Source organism: Amblyomma maculatum, chromosome 1, assembly GCF_055883805.1.
Source record: "Amblyomma maculatum isolate TAMU_Amacu chromosome 1, ASM5588380v1, whole genome shotgun sequence".
Taxonomy (NCBI): Eukaryota; Metazoa; Arthropoda; class Arachnida; order Ixodida; family Ixodidae; genus Amblyomma; species Amblyomma maculatum.
The window spans coordinates 339,196,646-339,208,713 of record NC_139344.1 but is presented as its reverse complement, the minus strand read 5'-3'; the positions used below and the strand labels follow the sequence as shown (position 1 = coordinate 339,208,713).

The 12,068-nt window shown below is 45.8% G+C and overlaps 1 protein-coding gene across 1 annotated transcript; it reads left to right on the top strand.

Annotated features, from left to right (window-relative positions):
• The first annotated feature begins 10,062 nt into the window (after window positions 1-10,062).
• On the top strand, window positions 10,063-11,999 carry LOC146207559 (uncharacterized). Its single transcript, XM_084588523.1, has 2 exons — window positions 10,063-10,237; window positions 10,783-11,999. Exons 1-2 carry the CDS (start codon window positions 10,141-10,143, stop codon window positions 11,373-11,375), a joined length of 690 nt encoding a protein of 229 aa, XP_084444649.1. The 5' UTR covers window positions 10,063-10,140; the 3' UTR covers window positions 11,376-11,999.
• Window positions 12,000-12,068: the final 69 nt, after the last annotated feature.

Below are 12,068 nucleotides of genomic sequence, written 5' to 3'. Positions count from 1 at the left end.
CAAGAGCCGATCCCAGGAACCACCCATCCACCGACTGCTGGGGAAAAGTCACATGACCTACTACGTGCCCTCAACGACTGCTGTCGTCAACTATAAAAGACGGCCAAGTTCACCAGAGAGCACTTTGGCGGCGGCAGTGGCCACGGACGCCTGCATCTGAGCCTATCTGTTGTGCATATTTGCAGGTTGGTGGTGTAATCCTTCTAGGATTATATATTTTTTTTTTTCCCTGTACTATTGCCACTGCAGCTGCCAATAAGTTATGCAATGCTTGAGAAGCCTGACTGTCCGGTATGCGAAAAAGTAGTAGCCGATACACTTGTGCAGCATGCAAAAGCATTTTTCACACAGGGCAATGTGCCGGGATAGCTGCAGCAGCTCTGAAATCAAAAGGAGATGTTTATCGCAAAAGCTGGATATGTACAAAGTGCAGGCCATCTAAATCACGCCAGCAAAGTGAAAAATTAACAGCAGAGCCTAGCCTACAAGACATGTTTTCAATGCTCCAAGTAAACCAGAAGCTTGATATTCTGATGCCCCTAAAAGAAACAGTTGATTTCATTGAAAATGCTGTTCAGTTCATGTCGAATGAGATTTCTGACCTTGTGAAACGCACGGATACAAATAGAAGTGAAATAAAAGGCCTGAAGACGAAGCTGCTAAAAACAGAGGAATACGGAAAAAAGCTGGATTTGCTAGCCATCCAGCTGGATGAACTTGAGTGGTGAAGCCGCTGGCTTAACCTTGTAATTCAGGGTGTCCCGCAAAGTAATGGTGAAAATCTGCTTGATCAGATAAAATCGATCGCCTCACAAAGCAAACTTCCTGATCTGTGCGATAGTGATGTGATAACCGTTCACCGCCTACTGTCGCGAAAAGATAAGGTGCCTGGCATTATATTCCGATTCACCAAACAAAGCTTAAGGGACTTGTGGTGGTCAAACAGGAGGAATATTTGTGACCCAACCAAAGATGTACACTTGCTTGAGAACTTGACGAAACGAACACAAGCACTGTTGAATGAAGTGAAAGTTTGGGCCAAAAAAAAAAAAACTATAAATATGTTTGGCACAGCAATAACAAGATTCTCATGAGGAACGTGGAAGGTGCAACAGCAGTAATCATATCAGATGTGAGCGATCTTGAAAAGCTAACCTAAACATTCAGTCAGTACTATGGGAATGTTACAAAACTTTCCTCATGGCCAGCAATACGACTACTCTGCCGTATATATTTCCTAACAGATTTTCGGCGGAAACAGGTTCCGATTTTTCTAAGTCTTTTAAATGCCTACACTTGAATGCAAGGTCTACTAAAAACAAGGAATTGGAGTTAACAGCATTGTTACAAGAGCTGTGTACACCACTTGATGCTCTTATGATTACTGAGACTTGGTGTGCAAACGACACAGACGTTTCTCGACTTCAAAATTATCAAACATTTTATCTCAATCGTACCGAGCCGTGGTGGGGGTGTTTGTATGTTGCTTAGAAAAATTTGGAATCCTGATCCTATACCGCAAACGACTATGTCTGATCCTGATTTTGAAGAGTTATCCTACATGTGAAAAAAATACTATTTTTGTTGTTTGCTATCATCCGCCCCGGGGCTCTTTGCCCAGATTTTTTTATTTTCTTGATTCTCTTTTTTCTTACGTGCGTAATACTGACGCCAAGCTTGTATGCGGTGGTGACATAAACATAAGCGTGTTAAGTTGTCACAATGATAAGAAATGTATGGAACTACTGTTTAGCTCAAACGGTCTGTTGAACGTCATTCAATAACCAACACGTATTACATCTACTTCATCGTCATTATTGGACGTATTTATTACGAACCTGGACATCAGTAATGTAAAGTCGGGAGTAATCGTCTCTGATGTAAGTGATCACCTTCCGATATTTTTCTGCTTCAAGCATGCGAAGCGCAAAAAACGCAGTTGCAAAATATCTTTTCAATCTATCTCAGAGCATAATTTCGCTGCTTTTAGGACATCTGTAGCAGATATAAATTGGGAAACTATTTTATTAGAAAATGACGCCGAGAAAGCTTATGACGTATTCTTAGACATCTTGAGACCTGTCTATACTAAATGTTTTCCAAACAAGTTCGTGAAGCGAGCACGACGCAGCCTTGGATTAGGAACGAGCTCCTCACAAAGATAGACAAAAAGAACAAATTGTACCATGAATTTATACAAAGGACGAAAATGACCGCAATATATTTAGAGTCTACACAAATCGTTTATATAAGGAGATAAAAAAGGCCAGGAAGGAGTACTATAATAATCAATTTGAATCGGCAAATGGTCGCGCAGACCTCATATGGAAGACACTCAAAAACTTAATAACCTACAAGCAAGGTAAAGAACAAATTTATGCGCTAGATGTGGCTGGAAAACCTTTAACTGGCCAAGAACTTGCTGATGAATTTAACAAATATTTTGTCAGCGTGTCCGGGAACATAACTCGGAACAATTTGTATGTGGTATGTTATGTTTATGGCCTTGTAGTAGAGCATCCGCCTCGCATTCGGGGAGGTACGGGGTTCGATCCCAGTGCCGCCGGGTACCCACCGGTTTCCAATGAGTACAAGATTTCCCCCGGCCTGGTGCTCGGCTCTTCTGGAGTGAAATGCTTGGGAAAAGGGACCATGAACCAAAATGTTGGTTCAAGGAGAAAAAAGGGCCACATAATGGGCTTTTGCCGCGCGAGGTCCGATGGCGGAACGGATCACTGCCACATCGGCGCAACTATTTGGATCGTGACCCCTTTTCCCAAGCATTTCACCCCAGAGAGCCGAGCACCAGGGCGGGTGAAAGCTTGTACCCATTGAAAAACCGGTGGGTAACCGGCGGCACCGGGGATCGAACCCGGTACCTCCCGAATGCGAAACGGGGTGGCGGCCTTGTAAAAGCTCTTCATAAACTTTTGTGTTCTTTTGAGCGACAACATTGCATCCTAACGGATTCACATTTTGGTTTCAGAAAACACTTACCTACGGATCTTGCATTGTTAGAGCAAAAGGACTACATATTAAAGCAGTTAGATAAAATTAAAATCGTAATCGGTTTTTTTTTTTTTTTTTTTTTGCTAAGGCATTTCATTTAATAAATAATGATCTACTATTGCGCAAACTTCAATGTTACGGTTTCCGTGGGCAGGATGCATCCCTCCTAAAATCATATTTGCAGCATCGTCAACAAGCAGTTAGTGTAAGCGGCTTTATCTCTGAAATATTGCCTATTTCCAGCGGTGTTCCAAAGGAAGTATATTGGGCCCATTTCTCTTTAATATTTATATTAATATTTCAATTTCACCACTTGTTAAATTCATAATCTACGCAGACGACACTAGCATGTTCTTTTCGGGAGACAACATTGATGACAGTCGACCAAGCTAATCACACGTTAGAAAATTTAGACACTTGGAGCAGGAGAAACGCATTTGAACTAAACATTTCGAAAACGAAAATCGTGTTTTTCAGGGCCAAGAATAAAAAAGTTTGCCTAATACTAAGGACACAAGTTTTAGGTCTCTTCCACTGGAGGTGGTCCCTACATTTAAATCATTAGGAGTCATCTTTAATGAAAGAATGAGGTGGGATGATCACGTCGCTGATCTTATCAAAAAATTATCTCAAGTGATTGGTATCGTTCATAGAAACCGTCATGTGTTACCTACAAACGTAAAACTTTTGATTTATAAATCTCTTTTTTATTCCCGACTTAGTTATAGAATCTTGGGGCACAACAACGCAGGAAAATCTACAAAAACTGCACGTTCTACAAAAAAAAAAAAAAAAAAAAAAAAGCTTTTTGCGCAGTGTGGAACAAGTAGCACCATTACACCATACAAGTTATTTTTTCTTAAAACACAAAATAATCTCAGTCCTAAACCTCTCAAGCTACGTTTTAGCTCGTAATTACAAACGTGAAATCTCAAACCGTACAGGTTTTATTCGAACACTGGCAAACCTAGAAAGCCGGACACAAACACACGCAACCCGCAACTCCAATCATAAGGAAAGTTAGAACTTACAGAACTACATATGGACAACAGGCACTAGAGAACAGATTGCCCCGATTAATAAATGTGCTATTACAAACAAACATCACTCTATCGGAACTGTCGTTTATAGAAATTTTTGAGTATTTTCTTAATATGCCGTAACATGGCGATGGCGAGAAAAAAAAAAAGAAAAACTACGAGGAGAAATTAATGAAAATTTCTGTCATTTCTTTCATGCCTTATTATTATTGTGTGTTTTATTTTCTTCTGTGCGCGAAGCGGTGTTAATGTATTTTGCACGCGATTTCTGTCATGTATTTATGTTGTAGTTTTTATGTTACATGATCTTTTATGCGCTTGCCAAAGTGGGGGCCTGGGGCTCTGTCAAGCTGCCAAAAGGCAGCTTTTACTTCAGACCCCGCCATCATGTACACGGTGATGGAAAAATAAACCTATTATTATTATTATTATTATTATTATTATTATTATTATTATTATTATTATTATTATTATTATTATTATTATTATTATTATTATTATTATTATTATTATTATTCCGCGCGTGACAGATACTGCGATTGGCGTCCAATTTGAAAGTACCAAAGACTAAAATAGTTGCGCCGCTCAATTAGGGTGACGTCGAGGATGTGACGTCACCCATCTGTCAGCTATGAAGACAAAGCGGGAATGAGTGGGCTCTAACGCCGCCGGGCGGCGCTTCTTGCCTTCCGCGAGTAGGGTGCCTCGATGTAGCGCGCGACCAAAACAATTTTGCGACCAAAACTTTTTGCGACCAAAACAATTGTTGCAAACTGCGTTTCACTTCCTACTCTGTCGCGAGGTGACAGGCCATCCGTCACTCTCCATTGTATTATTTCCCGATGAAGGAGAGAGGGAATGTAATCTGTGTGAATCCCTCGGCGGTTGCCATCAGCTTTCAAGATCGAGTGTAAAGGGGAGCGATCGAAAGGGCGCAATGGTGCATTCCTTTGACAAATACCAGGCTCGACCTTCTCTACATGTTCTTGGTGCTGCTATGAACGCAGAAAGGTAAATCCTCAACAACCGATAGTATTGCGTGACACTACGCGAATGTTACTAAAGTCGAGTGTCACTCACTGAAAGTTACACAAAATTTTCCCGAGTGACTACAACATAACAGACGCAATTGTCCATATATTTAGCTTATAAGCCCTCACGTACGCTGAAAATTCAAAATTTACACTTAAAAACACAGCGCGCTACTCCCGATGCCAGGCAATGCGATACTTCGACCTGCTTCAACGTTGAAGAAGGCAGACCAAAATCTGTCGTCGACCTGCTTCAACGTTGAAGAAGGCAGACCAAAATCTGTTGCGCACAATGCTAGATGGGGAAGCCAAAAACCGCACAAAGCTCGTGATTACAAGCAGATGGGTGAAGCGGCGTGAGAAATGTCATTCCAAACAGAAGTGGGTAACTGCGTTAGATGAGTACAAAAATATATTTTAAAACGCTTTCGTATAAATTGATACAGACCGCCACGCCGCGCAACACGCACATACAACACGCGCACATACGCAAGCGCTTGTGTTTGTCATCTTTCTAGTGGTCTGTGTCTGCGCTAGACCTTTTTACACAAACAAATGCATCTATTCGCTCAAAAGAAATTTTATGGATGCATAAAAGCAGCACAGGTATTGTGGCTTACTTCGCAGATCTTCGCGTTGTCGTCCGCCGTCCAGTCTTCACGCTTCACTTTCGCGTCCCATACATTTCTCCGTCTCTTATCCCATGCAAAACGAAAACATCTGGCTCCTTTTTTTTTTCTTTTTGCTGGGCCAGCACACAATGGAACACAACAGCCTGGCATGCTAGTTTTCGCGACTGAACACAATTCAATCGCCCAGCACCCAGCGTACAACGCAACCGCTTCGGACACTCCGCAGCAACGGCACGAAGCGACTTGCCCCAAGATGGCGAGCGCGGAGAAAGCGGCGGCGCGGGGCATGCCAAAGGGTGTCATCACCCTGTACGGCGGCTCTGTATCGAGGCACCCTATCCGCGAGTGACAGATGTTGCGCCTTTCCTTTCCTGTAAACTAATTATTGAACGCCGGTGAACTTAGACGCGCTCGACATGGAAACCAAGGAAAGTTTAGCTGCTGACGAACGGCGCAGAAGACTAGAGAAATGAACTTCTGATCTCGAGGTAGTCACTGCTTTGCGCTACGTATATCCAGGCATAGCAGAGCTAAGCCATGACAGAGCTCAGAGAAGCGCACTTCGCAAAGGGATAGGGTTATCTATAAGATCAAACATTGTTGAGCTATTCAAAGCAGGGCACGCTCGAATAGAAAGTTTCACAAAGAAAGAAATGGGGGAATCGTACCTAGGAGAATATCGAAAATTCTCAAGAACAAACCAATCTCGAAAAACAATCATGCTAAACATAACAAAGAGAGAAGGGCAGATAGGGCCAACGCGCTACACAGACACTGTACTTTGGAAGTAGAAAGGAGCGGTTTACACCAGCGAAGCAGAATATCTTGATAGAGGGATCTTTTCTGTAGGCACAGTCGAAGTCAGTCACTACTATAGTGCAAACCCGTATGAGCAGCCACGGTCCCCGTAAGGAAACCGGAAGACGCAAGAGCTGTTGCATGCTTTAGAGACCGCGTCCACGGAGCGACTCAAATACTGCCATCAGAAATTTCGCAAAAGGCAGGGTATGCTCTACGATATACCGAATCCTCAACAGAAGGAGAGGAAACAGATCGCTCCACCAGACTAACTCATATATATGGGTACCCATACGCACTCCTCACAAGCGGAAAACACCCACAACTATATGTACGAGGACTTATCTGCCGGGCAGTTGGTGATCCGGATCTTAGATCTGCAAAGTAACGCATACGCATACACAACGAGATTACGATGCACTATAGAACACAAATACTACCCATCCCCGGGAAAAACTTTAAACAAACAGCACAGGCAACATGAAGAAAAGCCCGGGCATACCTACTACTCAACCTGTATAAATGATAAGTCGTATACCGAAACGTATATTCTCACAGGTACCAGCTATGCTCTCATCCAAAAGCAGTTATACGTATACCGCGAGGGCCCAGGTCGAGAGGGACTCAAAGACTGCAAGGTGGGAGGCTGTGGTGACCAGCTCGGACCTTCAAACTAAAAAGAAAAAAAAACAGGCCCTTCTGTGTGCTCTGGAGTCTCAACGCCAAGACAAAACCAGTCTTTAAGGAGACGAAGAAAAGAGGGCTGAAGATGCCCAGGCAACCGCTACTCGAACTCATCTGACTATTTAATTTGCTACAAAAATGGTTTTCATTCGTTCCTTCGGTGAGGCGGCGGCTTCTGAAGCAAAGGTTGTGGGCGCCCAGATTGCCGCAGCGGGACTGATTGTATTCGAATCTGCATGGTATCTAGCCTGGAATAACGGTTGAAACTTAAACCATCGGTCGAATGCCGAACCATGAATCAACAAATGCAAAAGTGTCTATGGGAGCGGGTCAAATTAAATGGGTGTCTATAACGTGGGCGTCTATGGGGATCACTACAACACTGTCACACATAATAAATAATTAGGGGCAATTTTTGTGTTTCGCCTTTACCGAAACGTAGCTGCCGCGGCTTGGTTCGATCCCGCGTCGTCGGGTTCAGCAGCACATGAAGGTGCACGTTAAATGGACTAACAATTTTTAAGGACTGTCCCGGCCAATATCATCTATCGTACCTTCCTTTCCTGATAACCAGTCCTGCCCACCGCATGAATCCGAAAACAGTAACCTATCAAGGTGCAATGCCTCGATCGAAGCAACAATGCGAGATCACGTTGAGTCAACGCTTTGCCTTGCCACAAACGGCGAACGATATCGTAAGAAGGTTATGGAGAGTTCACATCAGGCCATTGTCGCTCTCATGATTTAGTCACGCAGAATTTCCAAGATCTCAGCAGCTTGTTTATGCGCTCATGCAGCTAGATGGCCAAGCCACATGTCTGCTTAATTACTCACGACTGACATCTGCACGCTGCGTGTCTTCTACTTACGCTCATCTAATTCAAGTCGGGGAAACCAGTTAGGTGGGCGGATGAGATTAAGAAGTTCGCAGGGGTCAAGTGGATGCAGCTAGCACAGAACCGGGTTAAGTGGAGAAATATGGGAGAGGCCTTCGCCCTGCAGTGGGATATAATCAGACTGATGATGGCGATGAAACCAGCAGTGCTTCATAAGCCTTTCAACACGTACCACGCACTCGTAACAGCGCTCTTCAAGCAAAAAAAGAAGAAAGAAAGGGGGAGGGAGGGTGATCGAGTCGTGCGTGCATTCACATACGGTGGTTCACAACTGGCAGAATACTATCATGTTATCATGATAGTATTTGGTTTGGTTTGTGGGGTTTAACGTCCCAAAGCAACTCAGGCTATGAGAGACGCCGTAGTGGAGGGCTCCGGAAATTTAGACCACCTGGGGTTCTTTAACGTACACTGACATCGCACAGCACACGGGCGCCTTGCTTTTCGCCTCCATTGAGGAGCGGCCGCCGAGGCCGGGATTCGATCCCGCGTCCTCGGGAACAGTAGTCGAGCGCCGTAACCACTGCGCCACCCCGGCGGGGCATGATAGTATTATGAACATCGGTCGCCCCCCCCCCCCCCCCCCCCCCCCCCCCCCAGTGTCTGCGCTGTCTCTTTTCGTCGCCACCACTACAGGTGCACGATATCTCGGAGCGCCGGTCATCGTCGCGGCGCCTTTCGTTCGTCGTCATCGAGCGAAAGATTCCACGACGATGACCGTCCGTTTGGCACTTAAGGCCAACTCTTCGCCACCCGAGTATTAAATCTATCCGCCACCTACAGGCAGAGTAGAATGAGGTCTATGGAGAAGACGTCTCCAGCACCACGCAACTAACCTCCATGTATGCGGTTCGAAAATCCTCGTATTCTCAGTTGGCGATCGCCTTGAGGCAAAGATCCCTTTTTGAAGCAGCAATCTCGGTTTCCGCAATGAACAGCGACGGTGTTCTTGCTCATCAATAACCGTACCTCTAGTTTTGTTCATCTATGCTTACCTTTGCGGACTTCGATTGCAAAAGTGACACGATTTCATTAACAGCAGCCATGTCACTAGCGTTGATGACACAGCGGTGCACAGCAAGGGAGCAGTGATATTAGCTTCACTGCTACCATGAGAAAAAGATTTAGTCTTTGAAATCTGCACATGGGCTGCTTCGTCATTAGTTAGTCTTTCCGGTGGTAAAACTGCGTATTCGGAGACTGTTGTTGATCCCGAGAGGACGAAAAATTGTTTAGAGCGTACGGTGCTGGAACAAATGTACATAACAAAGACACACTACGCTGTCCATATCATATGTGTGTCTTCTGATGCGTAGCGTCATACTATGCAGTCATCATGCCCTCCTGTCGTGATAAATAAAAAGACTAACGCAAATAACACAGACACAGACATAGGAGACAGACTAACCCAGCTTTCTGCTTTGACTCCTGCCGTGGCCATAGCCTCCTTGTCGTGGCCTATCTGCAGCTAAAGTAAGCCCACTATCGCGGTCCGGAAGGAACAGCGGCGACACAGGAAGGTAAGAACACCTCACGCGATCACCGCAGAAGATACAAAGGTGCAATAAATCGTCCCCAAGCGAAAATATCCGCTCTAAAACTACAATGTTCTCCAAGAAACGAGAGTCATCACGCCGTAGAGCACTCAAGAGAGCTCCATAACGTTTCGACTGTCGTTGCCATCTCTTTATGCCTTCCCTTCCCTATATTCTCTTGCCCAGATGGGCGTCCGGTTGCAAGCACAGCTATACGTACAGATCCTTCCGCGCCGCTCTGCCGATCGCGTCAAAGTCGCCCGCTGACGCAGCGGCCAGGAGCGCGGACTTCCGAAAGCTTCAGCGCGCACGCAAGAGAGCGAGCAAGCTTCAAGGCGACCTCCGTCCGAAGCGGATGCCGCAATGGTGCAACACCCATGCGACGGTGTTGCGTCGTCTACGGCGGTGGCGGCAGCACAGGAGATATAAAGAGCAACGGAACCGCGAACGTCGAGCATCCGACGCCCTGAGGTGCAGAGAAGAAGCTCGCACGCGCGAAATACATTCCACTCGACATGCATCGCACCGGAGACCACATCGCCGCTCTACTGCTGCTGGTTCAGCTGGCCGGCTTGTGGATGCCGACTCGGTCGCAGGGAATTCTGTCGGAAGGTATGCATACGTTTCTCTACATTATGAGCGAATTAATGTGATGCGTTACTTTCTGAGGCATGTGCCCCCACGTACCCCTCATATACTTACGCGTGCGTGTTTTGAACATTTGACTTTCCCGTGTAGCTCTTTTATACTTCTCACCTCAAATGTAAAGCCTTTGTCAAAAATGTGTAGCCAAAAGGCTTTGATTCTAACCATGTAAAACAGCTCTTGCACAACATACGTGAATGCCCCAAGCCTCGAAAGAGTAAGAAAATGAGCTCATCACTGAGCAGAAAGATTTGAAATCCTGGTGATGCATTACGCTCCACTTAACAAGGTCGCGAAACAAACGCTGTGGGTTGTATATTTTTGGCAACATGGTGCATATATCAGCCATGTAGCTCGCTTAAGGAGGGCAAGGTTGTCATTTTGTTAATATGCATCATTCTTTTCTGTCGCATCAGTCTTTTAAATTGGGGTACAAACTTTCCAGTTATTCAGACACGCGAGGAATGTATACCTTGTCTAACTGTGCAGCACTGCCTTGCCACTCTTTGCAGAGGAAGCAGCCTATTTCGGACCTTCAGCTAAGCAAATGCTGCCGCCAGACCAGCTGGTGGAACTGCTTCGCAGCCGACTTCCTTCAAACAGGCCCATAGCCAGCCGTGGCGCTCTCTTCACCGTCAACGAAACCTTACGAGGCACCCCGTACGTGGGACACGTCCTCGTCCAGAATGGGCTCCTCGACGGCCTCGCCACTGTCTCCCGTTCGTCCAGCTGCGGTCAGCGCAACAAAATCCGGCTTGTGTGGCCGCGCGTCACAGCCAGTTTCAAGTTCAAGGCTTTGGTAAACAGTGTCCGAGTCCTCGGAATGGCCAAGGTGTCGCTGCTTCCGGCGACGGTCGACTTGTTCGTGGAAGAGGACGGCTTGACCAAAAGGTCTTACCGCGTGGCCGCAGTCAGGTCATCGTCCTTTTCGCTGTCCTCGCTTAAGAACTTCAAGCACCTCGCGGGCAGCATGTCTCGGCAGCTGACGTACGCGAGCCAAGCAGCGCTGCGCGCGTTCCTGGCTGGTGAAGCACGCAAGGTGCTGGACACAGCCCTGAGCAGCTTGTTCAATGAGGCGACGCCCGGTGCAGTTTTCAGGTGCTGATAGAGAGACGCTGCTATTACAGGTGGTCCAGCTGCGATGAATATATGGGAGCGGGCTCTCCCATGTGTGTCTTATGCCTGACCACGTGAAGAAATCGTGCCAGCACCGTTTCCGACCGCTAGCCACGTCATCACCGCGAACAGAAAAAAAAAAAACGAAGGCGGCGTCCTGATTTCTATAAACAGTTGTGCGAGCAGCTTAAAGCTTGCAGCCACCGACAGCAAGCATCAAGGGCACGAGTTTAAGCAGGTGCCGCAACGAGGACGTCATGCGTAAAACTGGAAATAGCGACCTTGACGTCTTGAAAGCGGACTTGTTTAACTTCCGCATGTATAAGGGCGTTATTCCCCCCCTCCCCTAAAAAAAAAAAAAAAAAAAAAAAAAAGCCAGTGGGAGGGGAGAGCTACTGGGATTTCTGCTGATCCTTATTTCATTTCATCGCGAACTCCAACTTGTAGACGTTCTCTCTCTTTTTTTTTATTACACCGAGAGCATAGCGGTGGGAATACGTACGCCTGCGCAGGCGCAGAGCGTACACTGTGCATTTTATTTGCATGATTGCTATAGGTCTGTTGTCACATATTATCACAAATGTAACCGCGACAATTAAAGCCATGTGTTCAATATTGTTGTTACTGTCGATGTTTTATAAGTATAACTATTTCTGAACACCTGTACTGCAACGAAAAGAGC

Bases quoted from the DNA above. Each gene is read 5' to 3' on its own strand.
- LOC146207559 (XM_084588523.1), top strand. From the start codon at position 10,141: ATGCATCGCACCGGAGACCACATCGCCGCTCTACTGCTGCTGGTTCAG. The intron at 10,238-10,782 runs GTATGCATACGT...CACTCTTTGCAG, and splicing joins GCAGGGAATTCTGTCGGAAG to AGGAAGCAGCCTATTTCGGA.